Below are 13,513 nucleotides of genomic sequence, written 5' to 3' on the forward strand. Positions count from 1 at the left end.
CCGCTGTGACCGACAGAATTCAAGCAGGCTGTCTGGAGGCGCTGCTATTGTGGTCCAGGGTGGTGTTGCAACGCGAAAAATTGACCTAAAAACTTCATACGAGGCTGTTGTGGTCACCGTCCTTGATTTTAAAACCATAACAGTATGTTCCATATACATTGAGCCTCATCTAACCTTCAAACTTCATGATTTAGAAGCACTTTTAATACAACTACCGGAGCCATATCTTTTAGTTGGGGATTTTAATGCTCACTCCTCGTTTTGGGGAAGTGAACAAACCGACGTCAGAGGCCGGATTATAGAAGATTTTATCCTCAGCAACAATGTCTGCCTCCGGAACACGGGCAAACAAACTTACTGCTCTCCAAGCAGTGGGAAAATGAGCTGCCTAGATTTATCTTTTTGTTCACCAAGTGTTTTTACAGATTTTAAATGGGATGTTCTTGACAACCCTTACGGGAGCGATCATCTTCCAGTCGTTATCAGTCTAACATCATCACCATCAATCACATTAACCGAACCACGGCGTTGGAAGTTGGCCATGGCCGACTGGGTGCTCTTCCAAGAAAATGCCGCTTTGGAAGAAATTTTTTCAGATGGCCTTGATGTTGATGACATAAATGCGAAGTTCACAACATGTATCATTACCGCTGCTCACCTAGCCATTCCGCAGACCTCTGGAGTTGTGCGAAAAAACCGAAAGGTCTGTTATACACGGGAATGTAGGGAAGCAAAGAAGAGGCAAAACAAAGCCTGGGGAATTTTCCGTCGATACCCCACACAGGAAAACCTAATAAATTTTAAAAAGGAAAGGGCCAAAGCTCGATATATCTGGCGCAATGCTGAGAAAACTTCATGGCAATGTTATGTATCTTCTATAAACAGTTCCACTACTTCATAAAACATGTGGCAGCAAGTTCGCAAACTTGATGGCAACTTCTCTCCTTTTGCAGTTCCTTTCCTGACCCCCCCTGATGCGCAAACAAGTATTCACGAACAGGCTGACATTACTTGGGGAGCACTTCTCCCATGTTTCCAGTTCATTACACTATACTGACTCTTTCTTAAAGGTGCACTGAAGAGGAATCTGAACTCGTCTTTATGCCGCGGGAACTCAATCTACACGTTCCGAGCATTCTTAAAACTTCGATTTATTGCCCTGTGTGGCCGATTTCCCTAATAAAATCGAATTAACGCCCAGCTCCCGCCTTTTTTTTTTTAATTCTCCCTCGTACGGTGGGTGGAGTCAACCAATGCGTGGAGTGCCTTTCACCCAGTCCCGTGGCGGCTTGCCGCTCTGCCAGCGGCGGAGTAATACGTAGTAGTCCGTAGAAGCAAATAGTCCGCACGTATTTTTATTTCTACGGGCTTATTTTGCGGTTATATTATCTGCGAATGAAACTATTTATTGGCGGAAACCTAAAAAACAAAATGAAGCGAAAGCAAAGCCTCCGCGGAGCTGGCTGAAAGGCACTCCCCGCGTTGGTCGACTCCGCCCACCGTACGAGGGAGAATTTAAAAAAAAGGTGGGAGCAGGGCGTTAATTCGATTTAATTAGGGAAATTGGCCGCACAGGGCAATAAGTCGCAGTTTCTAAGAATGCTAGGAACGTGTAGATCGAGCTCCCACGGCAAAAAGACGAGTTAAAATTCCTCTTCAGTGCACCTTTAAAGCACAAAAACACAGCAGAGAAACAAAGACTTCCAACTAGTGGCGACACCAACGAACCCTACAATAGTTTGATTACTGTATTTTCCGGTGTATAAGACGCACCCTTGTATAAGACGCACCTGCCATATATGCAGGCTGTCACTGAAAAAGTTCGTATATAAGATGCACCCGTGTATAAGACGCACCCCAGTTTACCCAGTTAGGCTAGTGAGGCTTAATTAAACACGCTTGCGCGACTATCGCGAAATGCACCGCACCTGTGAGCAATTCTTAAGCAATGCTAAGTGATCGAAAAAGGCAGCACTCACGCCATACCCGTCCACATTTTAGCAAAAAAGAAAGAAAAAACGATACAGCTCCCCATATGTCCATAACAACATTTTATTTCTACTTGAAACCTTCGAAGTCTTCATCTTCAGATGCGCTATCAAAAGGTTCACCCATTTCTGGAAGCAACTCGCTGAAACATGCACTACGTACACGGAGCAAGAAAAGTTGCGAAGGATGACTAAAAAAGAACGCCGCCTTATCTTGACAATGGCGAGAAGCACGATTGTCACCATCTTTTGGCGCTTCTCATTACTTTTGCTTGGAGCCTCTGAAACAGCCGCGCGTTTGTGATCCCGTAAGTCGTCATCCCCGCCGTTTCATGATAAAGATCACCTACAATGTCGCGCACGGCGGTCCCGGTATTGAATTATTAACCGTGTTACAACCGCGTTATTGGTAGTGATATTTTTTAGGTGAAAAAAGCTTGGGCATGAACCGGAGTAATCGATAAACTCGCAAAAAAAAAAAGGTGAAAAATTCGCATATAAGACGCACCCTTGTATAGGACGCACCAGCAAGATTTTGGAAAAAAAAGCCGCGTCTTATACACCGAAAATTACAGTACACTTCATGAACTTCACAGAGTACTAGCTAGTGGCAAGCAGACTGCACCAGGGCCCGACCAGGTACATTATCAAATGCTAGCCCATTTGTCTGAACCTTCGGTAAAAGCACTGTTGAAATTTTTCAACCAAACCTGGGTGTCGGGGAAAATGCCTGAGGCTTGGAAAAAGGCAGTAATAGTACCATTTCTGAAACCAGGGAAACTCCCAACCTCTCCTACTAGTTACAGGCCAATAGCCCTTACAAGCTGTCTTGCCAAATCTTTCGCAACCATAGTAAATATTAGGTTAATGTTTATTCTCGAATCTCGCGAACTGCTTGACCTCCACCAGTGCGGTTTCAGAAAAGCTTGTTCGACACTGGATCATCTTGTCCGACTCGAAAACACTGTTCGAGAAGCGCTCATACATACACAACACTGTCTGGCTGTTTTCTTTGATATGGAAAAAGCGTATGATACCACCTGGAGGTTTGGGATTCTCCGCGACTTGGGAGATCTGGGCATCCGCGGTAGAATGTTAAATTGGCTGAAAGATTTTTTGTCAAACCGTACATTTCAAGTCCGTCTCGGTTCAACCCTCTCGAGGAACTTCACTCAAGAGAACGGTGTACCTCAGGGATGCATTTTAAGCACTACACCTTTCATCGTAAAAATGAATTCCATAGCCAAAGTAATCCCAAAGTCAATTATGTACTTAGTTTACGTCGATGACCTCCAGATTGCATGCACATCGTCCAGCTTGTCAACCTGTGAAAGACAGGTACAACTGACATTAAACAGACTTGGTAACTGGGCAGACAAAAATGGATTTCGGTTCTCCCCACAAAAAACAGTTGCCGTTCTTTTCTCTCTACGGAGAGGCCTGCATCTGTTGCGTGGGCGTCCCCGTGCTGTCGTGCTGGGAGGCCGTGAGGCCGTGAGAAAGAGAGAGCCAGGTGACCACTCCGCTCCAGGACCAAACACAAAGTCATTTATTCCAAACCCCCTAGCTGCGCTTCAGCTTAAGAGGGCGCCACTATTAAGTTCATAGGTGGCAACCCCAACAGTTGTTGTAGCAATAAATGCCCTGTTTGTGTCAGCCAGTGTGTTGTCCCTTTGTTCCCTGAGAGCAAGGCCCGCCGTGGTCGGCGCGCGCTCGGTAGTGTACACGACCACGGCGTCGGGTCCGGCGGTTTTGAACTGGGTCAGCCGCGGTTAAGCGGGAAGAACGTATATATATCTGCCCAATTATTAAAACCCCACACTGTTTATAATGGGCGCGCATTACACCAAAGTCCTAGCCAACTTTGAGACACTGTTGCGGAGTCTGTGCCGCCGTGTCGTCACCACCACCTAACGTTTCAGCCTATTCCGATTTTGAAGGCGGCGCTTTGTTGTTTTGACCGCCCTGGCCTTGGAAATGGCTTCGTGTGCGCTCACTTTGCTGTTGGTCGCACTGCCCTCTGTCGGTTGACCTGATACAAAACCCAACGCCTGCGGAAGAGTACATCCACTTGGTTGGCAGGGGTGGATCGGCCGACATATCAGAACCACATGTTCGATCGTCTCCTCTTCCTGCCCACTCATCTTGCACAAGAAGTCCGCATTGTCTCCTGGCCGGCAATCCGAGGTTGCCAGTTCTTTGTGTGCAGCACCCCTGCCCGAGCCTCGAAGAGCAGGGCACTGCCAAGGGAGTTGTCGTAGAAGCGTTGCTGCGCTGTCTCTCGCTTGTGCGCAGTCAGAGAGCTGGCTTGGCCTCTGCAGTGGTCTTCTTCCACAGCGCTGTCGCCACCACACACTGCCGCACCTTCCCTTTTCGCCAGCCTTTGGTGTCAGGAATCGTAGGCAGGGGCACACTGTATTCGCTCCCCAACGCTTGTACCCTCCGCTTCCAGCACGTACACATACCAGAGTACAGCAGACAACGCTGTACTCTGCCTTCTTAGCTGACGCTTACAGTGATGTGGATGGCGCGTTTACATTTAGGTTTAACACCAGCGCTGCTCCCGCTATCATCATCATCTCACCTCTGCTGCCCCCATGGCCTCCCTGTACACATGCAAGCTCCGCCGCCTGTCTGAATTAACCGAAAGGCGGTCAAATTTGTACAAATTAATGGTACTCAATGCGAAATAGTGGAAATTATATTTGTCCAAATTGATGGGACTGGATGGGTCGAATAAACGAGATTTCACTGTACTGGCGGCCTCTCTCTCCTGCTTTCAGGTGCTGGTGGTGGACGTTGACCGGGGTGCTCTGCTGTGCGAGGACCAGGACAACCGGGACGTGGTGCCCCAGAAGCTGCAGCAGTCGCTCACCACAGCACTCAGCCTGGCCAAGAACATGACCGGTGGGTGGGCTGTGCTGAGGTGCCAAGAAGGAGGACATGTCATTGTCGCAAACATTTAATGGACACTGTGCTCAGCATTGGGTTTTGTATTTGGTTCATACCCAAGGTTAGAAATAGTATTACGGTTTGTAAGGTAGTTCGATGGGGCTTCCATATTGGACACCATGGTTTTGTGGCTGATTTGAACGACCAAGTCTCTGCACGTCGTCCCCCACTGCGTTGTAACCAGGCCAGTCGGATTAGCCAATCTCAGGCCACAGTGATCTCCGTGACAGGGCTTGGACGCTTGTTGCACTCTTCTTTAAAATCAGCAACTGCATCTCATCTCATTTTTAAACCTGATGGGAATCCCAAAACGCACTATTTGCACGACACACGTCTTGCATGCACTTGGGGAAATGCAACCCACAGTCACATCGCTAGGCAGGCGCGCAGCACACATTTCACAATCGTAGATCAGCTGCTCCAGGGCAATGTCACAAAGCCCAAGGTTGGTGTAAATGGCTGCTCCAGCACGTTTGTTGCCCTGGTGTTTGGTGGAGCACACCCACTCAAACCTGGCGACTGGGATGGGGTGCTCTGTTTCCATGTTAGTTTCCGTAAGACAGAGCAGTTGAACTTGCTGCAGATAAGTGTCTCTGGCAGTGTTGTCATAATGGCGTTGCAATGACTGAATGTTGAGCAATGCCATGATAGACTCACTGGTTTGGACCATAGCTTTGCACTGATTGAATGAACTTGTGTCGCTCCAGCCACCTGAACTCTTCAAAAAGGGCTCGGTTCCTGTTTCCATTGACATGATAGAACTGAAAGTCGTTTTCTTTGTTTGTCAAGTAGAAGCCTTGAGGCGACATCACCCGACTCAGCGGCACATAATGTTCACCAACCTCTCTGGGTAGCTCTTGACATAATCCACAATCACCTGATCGTACATTCTCCTCTCTGACTTGCGGGTTGTCATGGCACTGGCCTAGACAACTGGGAACTGACTCTGCCTGTGTTTTAATGTCCTGGCTTTGGTCGAGAGCGTCATCGACTGCAGCTCGACTGGGATCCAATCTGCTGATATTTCCCGGCTAGTGCGTCGCAAGTTTTTGGACTTGTATTTAGTGCAAGCAACTGTGCAAGCACGGATTCCAACCAGACGCTCCCTCTCGTCTTTAATTGTTTGCAGACTTCCACCACTCTGACAGGTGTCGCATGTCACCACACAACATCAAAACAGCTCTTCCATGTGGGTGGGCCAAGTCTCCTACAGTCACCTGTCTCGTGTTTACAGCATATCTGACAACAACATGCTGACAAAAGTGTTTAGTTCGCAGGCAGATCTTGGTCGTCTTTATGTGTCAGCTTGAAGCATAGGACCATGGACTCACTCATGAGTCGATTCATTCGTGCTCACTCATTTCAGACCACGATCGGAGTGTGTGAGTCCGGGCTCACATTCAGATTGCGATCTAAGTCATCCTGCTTTGTCCGCTTAAGTGTGGGCCTATCAAATCAAATAAGACCATAGTGTCAGGTTGCACAATCCCATGATTACAAGTGAAATCCATGACACCGATTGGGCACGAGTTTGTACTGTTCGTAAACGCGAGTGTCCTGTGCACTTGTATAATGCTTTTAGTCAAGATGATGTAGAGCATTGTTTCGTGGTAGGCAATTTTTGTGGCTGCTGCACTCGAGACCATTGGTAAAAGGTGAGAAAAGTTGATTAGTCGCCAAGCTTGGACATTAGCTGTGGTTTGCTGAATAGCAGTTTTTTGGTTACTGTGTTCTACAGGGAGATGTGGGCCTTGAAACAAACATTTTAGTATTAAAGATATTGCAACGAAATTAGGTGTGTATATGTGTTTCTTCCTGTTTTCAATATAATTTGTTTGGTATATCTCAATTAATTATCCTATTATAGGAAAATAAGTGAAGCCTACCTAATTAGTTAAATTCTTAGAGGTCGTTAAGACACTTTCTTTCTACATTTCTTGGTTTCGGTCAAAATGGGGCTGCAGCTGAAGACCTGCCATCTGGAGCTGTGCTAATTATATTGTTGTTGAAGTACATCATCATATGAAAATGTTAAATTTTGTTCAAGCACCATAATTATAAAGTGCAGTTAGGTGGTATTATGGCTCATAAAATTTGAAATTTTGACTCAGCCAAACAAAAACAGCATAGCTTCACCATTTGGTTCTTTCTGAATTCAACGGTATAAGGTTGATTCAAATTGCGCCGTAAAAACATAATAAACACTTCTGTAAGGCTAGTCATGTTGGCAACTACACGAAGCTGAGAAAATCAAATTTGAATTGTGCTCGCCATTCATTCGGAGGTCTTCGTAGAGGGCTCAAAAAATAGCGGAATGCGGAAGTTCCAAAAACATTCCCCCATGGTGCGTAATACCAGGCAGTGGGGTTTCAAACAAAACCAAGATGGCGGTCGTGAGAAGTGCCAAGACCTGCTGCATTTCGCTCTGAAATGGCCATCTCTGGTAGGCGCAAAATATATCAATATTTTAGTGGTTCAAGGTCGCATTCATAGCGTGAAACTTTTTAGGCAGGAACTTTAATTTAGAGTGTATTGATATCGAATGTGCCATTTTTGCAAAATCGAAATTTTTGCATTTTTCGATCATTTCAGTACTCGCGTCTCACCTTAATTGGTTTCCGAACATACGCAGCGGCCTCAGATCTTTACGTCCTGCGAGCGGCAGCTACAGCCAGGCTTGGTCACTGGCTAGCTGCAGTAAAAGCTCATCGCATCACCATGTTTTTAACAACTTCTTTGGGAATTTTAGACTTGCAACTAGGACCATTGGATGTAAAATTCAGCTGTCTGATGTGTGAGCTCATAGGTGAGCCTGGGTGAGTCATGAGATGAAATGTGCGAGCGAGCCGGAATGAGTGACCAAGTCATGAGTCGAAATGAGTGGGTCCAGATGAGTTGTGAGTCCAAATGAGTTGTGGGTTGAAATGAGTGAGTGAGGCTATATGAGTCACTCTAAGTGGTAGACCCCAGGTGACTGGTGAGCCCAAGTGAGTTGTAAACCTAAATGAGTTTGAGTCCATGAGTTGGAATGAGCCCAGGCCCCTGTGAGTGCGAGTTTGAGTGGACCTGTAGGTTGACCGAACTTTTGTGAGTGAGCCTGAGTGATTTGACTTAGTGACTCATGATTTTGCCAAGGTAAAGGCAGAGTGAGCAGTGCTGCCACCGATGAAGGCGTTGGTAGAAGCGTTGTTTGCTGACACCCGGGCACCATTAGTGAACTTGTTATAAATGTCCATTACAAGCCGCAGCATGAATGTTTTATCACAGCCCCAATGAAAAAGATGTGCAGAGGCTTGGAGTTTGGCGTGGTGAACCTGTCGATAACCGTGCGTAGTATTTTGTGTTGATCAACGTTAGTGACCTGGATGTTTGCATAGAACTCAGCATGGGACATGACATCATTTTGCCTGCGGATAGTGCCTGCTTTGAGCGCGTGATAAGGGGTGGATTGGCAGCATGCTTCTTCCCCCCCACCACCTTAGGTTAGCACGCCTGTCGTTGCCTTATGAAACGGACTTACTTCAAGGCCCACTTGTGTTCTCCAAGGTCTCCGACGTAAATTCAGTGAACTTGGAAGCCAGGCGTGCAAACGGCATGTGTCGGCCATCAGTGCAGTGCCCACCCCCTCTTTCTTGAGAATTTGAAGTTTCCTAAAAACCAAGCCCATGCGGTTATGTCTGGTATGCGGGAGACATTAAAAGAAGCGGCAGCATTGTATCAAGCGCCCATGCTGGGAGTGTGCCACACTTATCGTGGAGGTAAGGGATGAACGCGACAGTGAGATAATTCAGGTGAGGCACCGAAGCCCAAGCAGTCTCCAAGGGATGCCAACTAAGGGACCCGAGGGAAGTTGTTGTGGCAAGATGTCCTTCATGTCCAGAGGGTGAACGGCAGTATCCAAAGGTGGGAATCCTTCAAGGGCATTACCACTTGCCTGAACGGCAGCTCAGGGCCCCCCCGCCCATCCCTGTTCCCCCAGTGGCCGCCATCCTGAATTTAATGATTGATCACTCGTCGGAATAAGTAAGGGCCCATTCTGCCATACGCCCATTCTGGATTTTCACGCCTGGTCATAACAAGCATCCACACCCCAGCACTTTGCAATTATCATTGAATTTTAGGTGGCCACTTGCTTGGTATTTTACGACATTTATGCCCCAATAGTATGTTTACACATAACACAAATGGGAGGCTGTCTTTCTTTGCAGTCACCATCACCACGTGCAGTGCAAAGGCCTGCAGTACACTGTGGGAGATATACTATCCTGCGCCATCTGCCTTATTCGTGCAAATTTCTTGACCTAATCTACCCACTGCGTTCTGTGAGGTTTTGAAGGTCGTCAGTGTTGTTCTCTTGTGCCCATGACGTTTCCTCCTCTTGTTTTCTCTCCTTATTGCTGGCAGCTGAACTTTGTTTGTAGTCTCCCTTCGTGCAAAACACATGGCCTGGTGCCAGTTGTGTCGCATCAGGGAAGCCTGCTTGCTGTGCTTCCAAACATGGCTCACAGGTGGAACATCACCTCCTGCTGTTATCACCACGTGCAGCGCAGCCCATTGGCTGCTGGACGGGAAATATGGGCGGGGTCCATTGGGCGGGGTCCACCTGCTGTCCTTGTGCCTCGTGATCGATTTGTTGCGTTGTGCATCTGCGGTCGTGTATGAAATTCTCTTGCCTTGTGGATTCAGTTACATGTCGGCAATTATACAGGGATGGGAAACTGTCTGTGTATGGTCACAACTGTGGAATAAAGAATGGAGAGCCTCGTAAACCTTTGTTCAAAGCATGTAGGTTTTGATTAGAAGAGGGGATGCATCGTGTCAGTGCTCCATTCATTTCTCTGACTTTCAAAGAATCAGTGTTTCCAAGTGCGGCCACCTGATGTCGGCATTTGGGTGATGTCATGGTCAATCATGCATTTGTGCCAGCAAATGATTAGTTGCGTCTTGCACTGCCTTCATTCATGTGTGCTGCTTCGTGGTCTGCAATGCTCAGAAGAGCGGGAATGACGCCAGTTGCTAATGAACACTTATGTTTCTTTCAATGTTGAAATTCGGGCTTGTTGGTTCATACTTCGGAGCAATAGCACAAACAGGACAAGGGACCAAGAACGAGTGGACACACACAGCGCTGACTTCCAACAACTTTATTAGGAGCAAAAGCACAAGAATTTATACATGCATTTTTGCCGTGTCATCCCAAAGCATGCGCAAATTCACTGCGAGCGTAGGAAAGCAATTTCTTTTTTTGAGAGTCTGACAGAAGGAGTGCTTACACAGACACTTCCTAATCTGGCTATCTTTTCTGCTTCAATGATCTCCTGAGTGCGTTTGTCTTTACTTTTGCCAACTAAAAAACACTTGTTTAGTAATGGCTTGCACCTAACGCGTGCGTTGCAATGTTTCACGAGTTCTCCATCATTTTTGTTTTTATTATTTACATTGCGATTATGCTCACGGAGGCAGTCATTCAGGCAGCGACCTGTTTGACCGACATACTGTCGTCCACGTGTCCACGTGAAGTGCCTCTGTAAGCACTCCTTCTGTCAGACTCTCAAAAAAAGAAATTGCTTGCCTACGCTCGCAGTGAATTTGCGCATGCTTTGGGATGACACGGCAAAAATACATGTATAAATTCTTGTGCTTTTGTTTCTAATAAAGCTGTTGGAAGCCAGCGCTGTGTGTGTCCACTCGTTCTTGGTCCCTTGTCCTGTTTGCGCTATTGCTCCGAAGTATGTTTCTTTCACTCCCTGACAGTGCCTGAGCACTTGTGTGAAGGGCGTGTAGTGCACTGCATTGGTGTCCCTGAGACAGGCGTTTGCAGACCCCACGGGCCAGGTGCGGGACGTGATGATCACGGAAGCCTTTGTGCGCCTCTTTGTGGAGCTGGTGGGGCACTGCGACCAGCACATCAGCCTCTCAGACGACCTGGCCGAGTCCTCCTTCCAGGTGAGAGCCACTGCTCCGCTTCATCCCGGGGGAAGAAGCATGATTTCCACATGGCTGTGCTGTGGCAGCAGCAAAGACTAGTCTGACTGGCATGCGCGGAAAGGCGTTTGCTCCACTGCATAAGTGCCTTACAGGCACCGCTGCCAGAGTTTTGCTTTAGAGAGTCTCGAAAGGCTGCAGTGTTCCCAGATTGCTCCGTGTAGCGGACCATTCAAAACGCAAGTCAAGCAGGAGGCTTCTCTACCGCAAGAAGAAACGTTCTGCTAGCGTTTCAAGGTCATTCGGTTTTTAATAGTGCCCTAGTGGCTCGGTTGTGCGGCTGAAGCAAAAAGCCTTTGGCCTTGTGACCAAGACTGTACATTATTAGGAAGGCTGTATCCAACAAGTGCCATTGTGTGCAAGTTTTTTTCGGCACCGGCAGTACACAGTGAGAGATGGAAGTGTTTCATGCTGTAGTGGAGCACTGGCATGGAGCCATGGCAGTGCAGTCCCCTGTGGCACCCCTTGAAGCTTCTCTTCTCCTTTACATTTCCCACTTAAGGCGGCAAAGTGATCTAAAAAAAAAAGAATCAACCCTCCAAACATGCCAACCTTATGAAAGAAAAGAACGTTTTTTAGTGCTAAAGGCCTATTCCGATAGGTAAGCCTTGTTGCCATGTTTGTGGGTGTGTGCCAAGTGAAGTGAATAAAAAGAAATCAAATAAATTCAAACCCGCAATGGCACGAACAGATCAACTTTGCTGGCCACTGCACAAGAGCACTGGGCTATGGCCGCATTCAACTGCAACACGCATTGCACCTTATACGTGTTGAAGGCATTGCTGCAGAAGTGCGGTACTGGAGCATAGGCTGCCAGCGAACACTGGGTGAATGGGCATTGACGGTGAAAGAGTTGGAGACGCGCATAACTGGCCACCGGGGTCAGCGGACACCTCAATCACGCTTTCAGGTGCAGGGTGGGTGGTTTCCACCTGTACAATATTTTGTGCATAGCAATGATAATTACTACCAGCATTTTTATGTTTGCATTGTGAAGACAAGCGCATGAAGTTAAGACCATGCAAATAAACTAAATATGACACTTAAACAGTCAAACAGTTGTACAGTCATACCTTGTTAATTTGAAAATCGGATAATTCGGCCTCCCTGCTCCCTCCCATCAAAAATATACATAAGTCATTGGTAGCACGCACCGGTTAATTCAGACTGAAGACATGCCAGGAACAGCACTGAAGTCAGTTTTCAAGACATGCATTGCTGCTGTGATCATACGGAAACCAGTGCCAGGCTGGAAACCACCCTCCATTGCGATACCGAAAACATACGAGGGGCAGCACTGCTCTTGTTTAATCGGCCCTCATTAATTCGGAAATTCGGACTTCTGCCTTAGTCCCGCCAAACACCCATGCGGGTCTATGACATCAGAAGCTCGTTTATTCAGATCATTTGGACAGTAAACGAGAGTTCGACGAAAACTCATCTGGCGAGGAAATGACATCATTCTGAAAAACTTAACACTCGCCAAGAAGTTGAAGAACAATGGAGGAAAAATAAATGACGTTTCGGGACCCGTACAGATCCCTTGTTCATATATGAAAACAAAAAACAGATCGGCCGTGTTTATACGAGTGAAGGTCGCTTTAAGGAGCACGCATATGCTGCAGGCAAGGGCCCACGTGTCCGATTAAGTGTGTGCAGAGTTTATTGGATATGGAATGACTCTAGGAGTAGGCGGGATGATAGTGATTTCTCGGTGGATATCTCGGTGGATATCTCGGATATCTCCAACAGATGGCGCCCCCTACTGCCGCCTACACACCCAGAGGGCACCACCCTCCCACAGGCGCTGGACAGCTCATGACGGCGTCGTGCCGGCCAGGGACCCGGCAAGAGCTAAACCAAATGCTTAACCACTAGCTAACACCTCAAGCATATTGGCAAAAATAGCACGTACGGTCTTGTGCCATTGCCTGGCAGCCCAAGTTACCACTTGAGCTTACACGAGTTACTCGGGTAAGCTCGGGTAGTAACTCAGGTAAGCTTGGACAAGCGTCGTGCCATCTGCGCTCGAGGTTGCTTGGGAAGAGCAACATGGCTCACAAAATCCCGACGGGGATAGGAACAGCCACACCTGCCAATGCAGTGGCGCATCGCTTAACCACTGCACTGGTAGTGGTATATGAGGACTCGCCGCCATCTATGAAAGTAGGAATCACCAATTCAGCATACATGGGCATTAACCCACTAAAGATTAACCCCCCAAGGCGGAGTTTAAGTGCCCCTCCAACTGAAGTATGAACACCTGCTTTTGGAGGCCTACTCGGTTTAACTTCGTTAAGCCCCTATCAGTTTTTTTATTGTTTTTCGGAGGCCAGTGCCAGTGCGTCTTCCCCTCGCTTCCCTGGGCGTTTTCATTCGCCCAGGGCACTCCACGCTCGTTGCGTGCTCCCTGTGCACACAACGTCACGCGTGAAGAGGCACCCTGGAAGAAGAAGCCAAGAGCAGTTCTGCTTCGGCCACCCCTGGTAACACACTGAAACACCTGACGGAACTGCGAGGAATCGCTGCTGTCGCACAGTTTTTGTCTTGATGGGGATGAGTTTTTGTGCCACAAGGGCATCGCACAG

The 13,513-nt window shown here is 47.6% G+C and overlaps 1 protein-coding gene across 1 annotated transcript in view; it reads left to right on the forward strand.

Moving 5' to 3' along the window:
- LOC149367631 (DENN domain-containing protein 2D-like) overlaps positions 1–13,513 on the forward strand; it is a 174,956-nt gene that overhangs the window by 136,765 nt on the left and 24,678 nt on the right. Inside the window, exons 13-14 of the mRNA XM_089575130.1 lie at positions 4,772–4,895; positions 10,762–10,886. Coding sequence (XP_089431256.1) covers positions 4,772–4,895; positions 10,762–10,886 — 249 coding nt within the window. The remainder of the gene's footprint in view (positions 1–4,771; positions 4,896–10,761; positions 10,887–13,513) is intronic.

The sequence above is a fragment of the Amblyomma mixtum genome, chromosome 1, assembly GCF_055824585.1.
Source record: "Amblyomma mixtum isolate Tamu chromosome 1, ASM5582458v1, whole genome shotgun sequence".
Classification (NCBI taxonomy): domain Eukaryota; kingdom Metazoa; phylum Arthropoda; class Arachnida; order Ixodida; family Ixodidae; genus Amblyomma; species Amblyomma mixtum.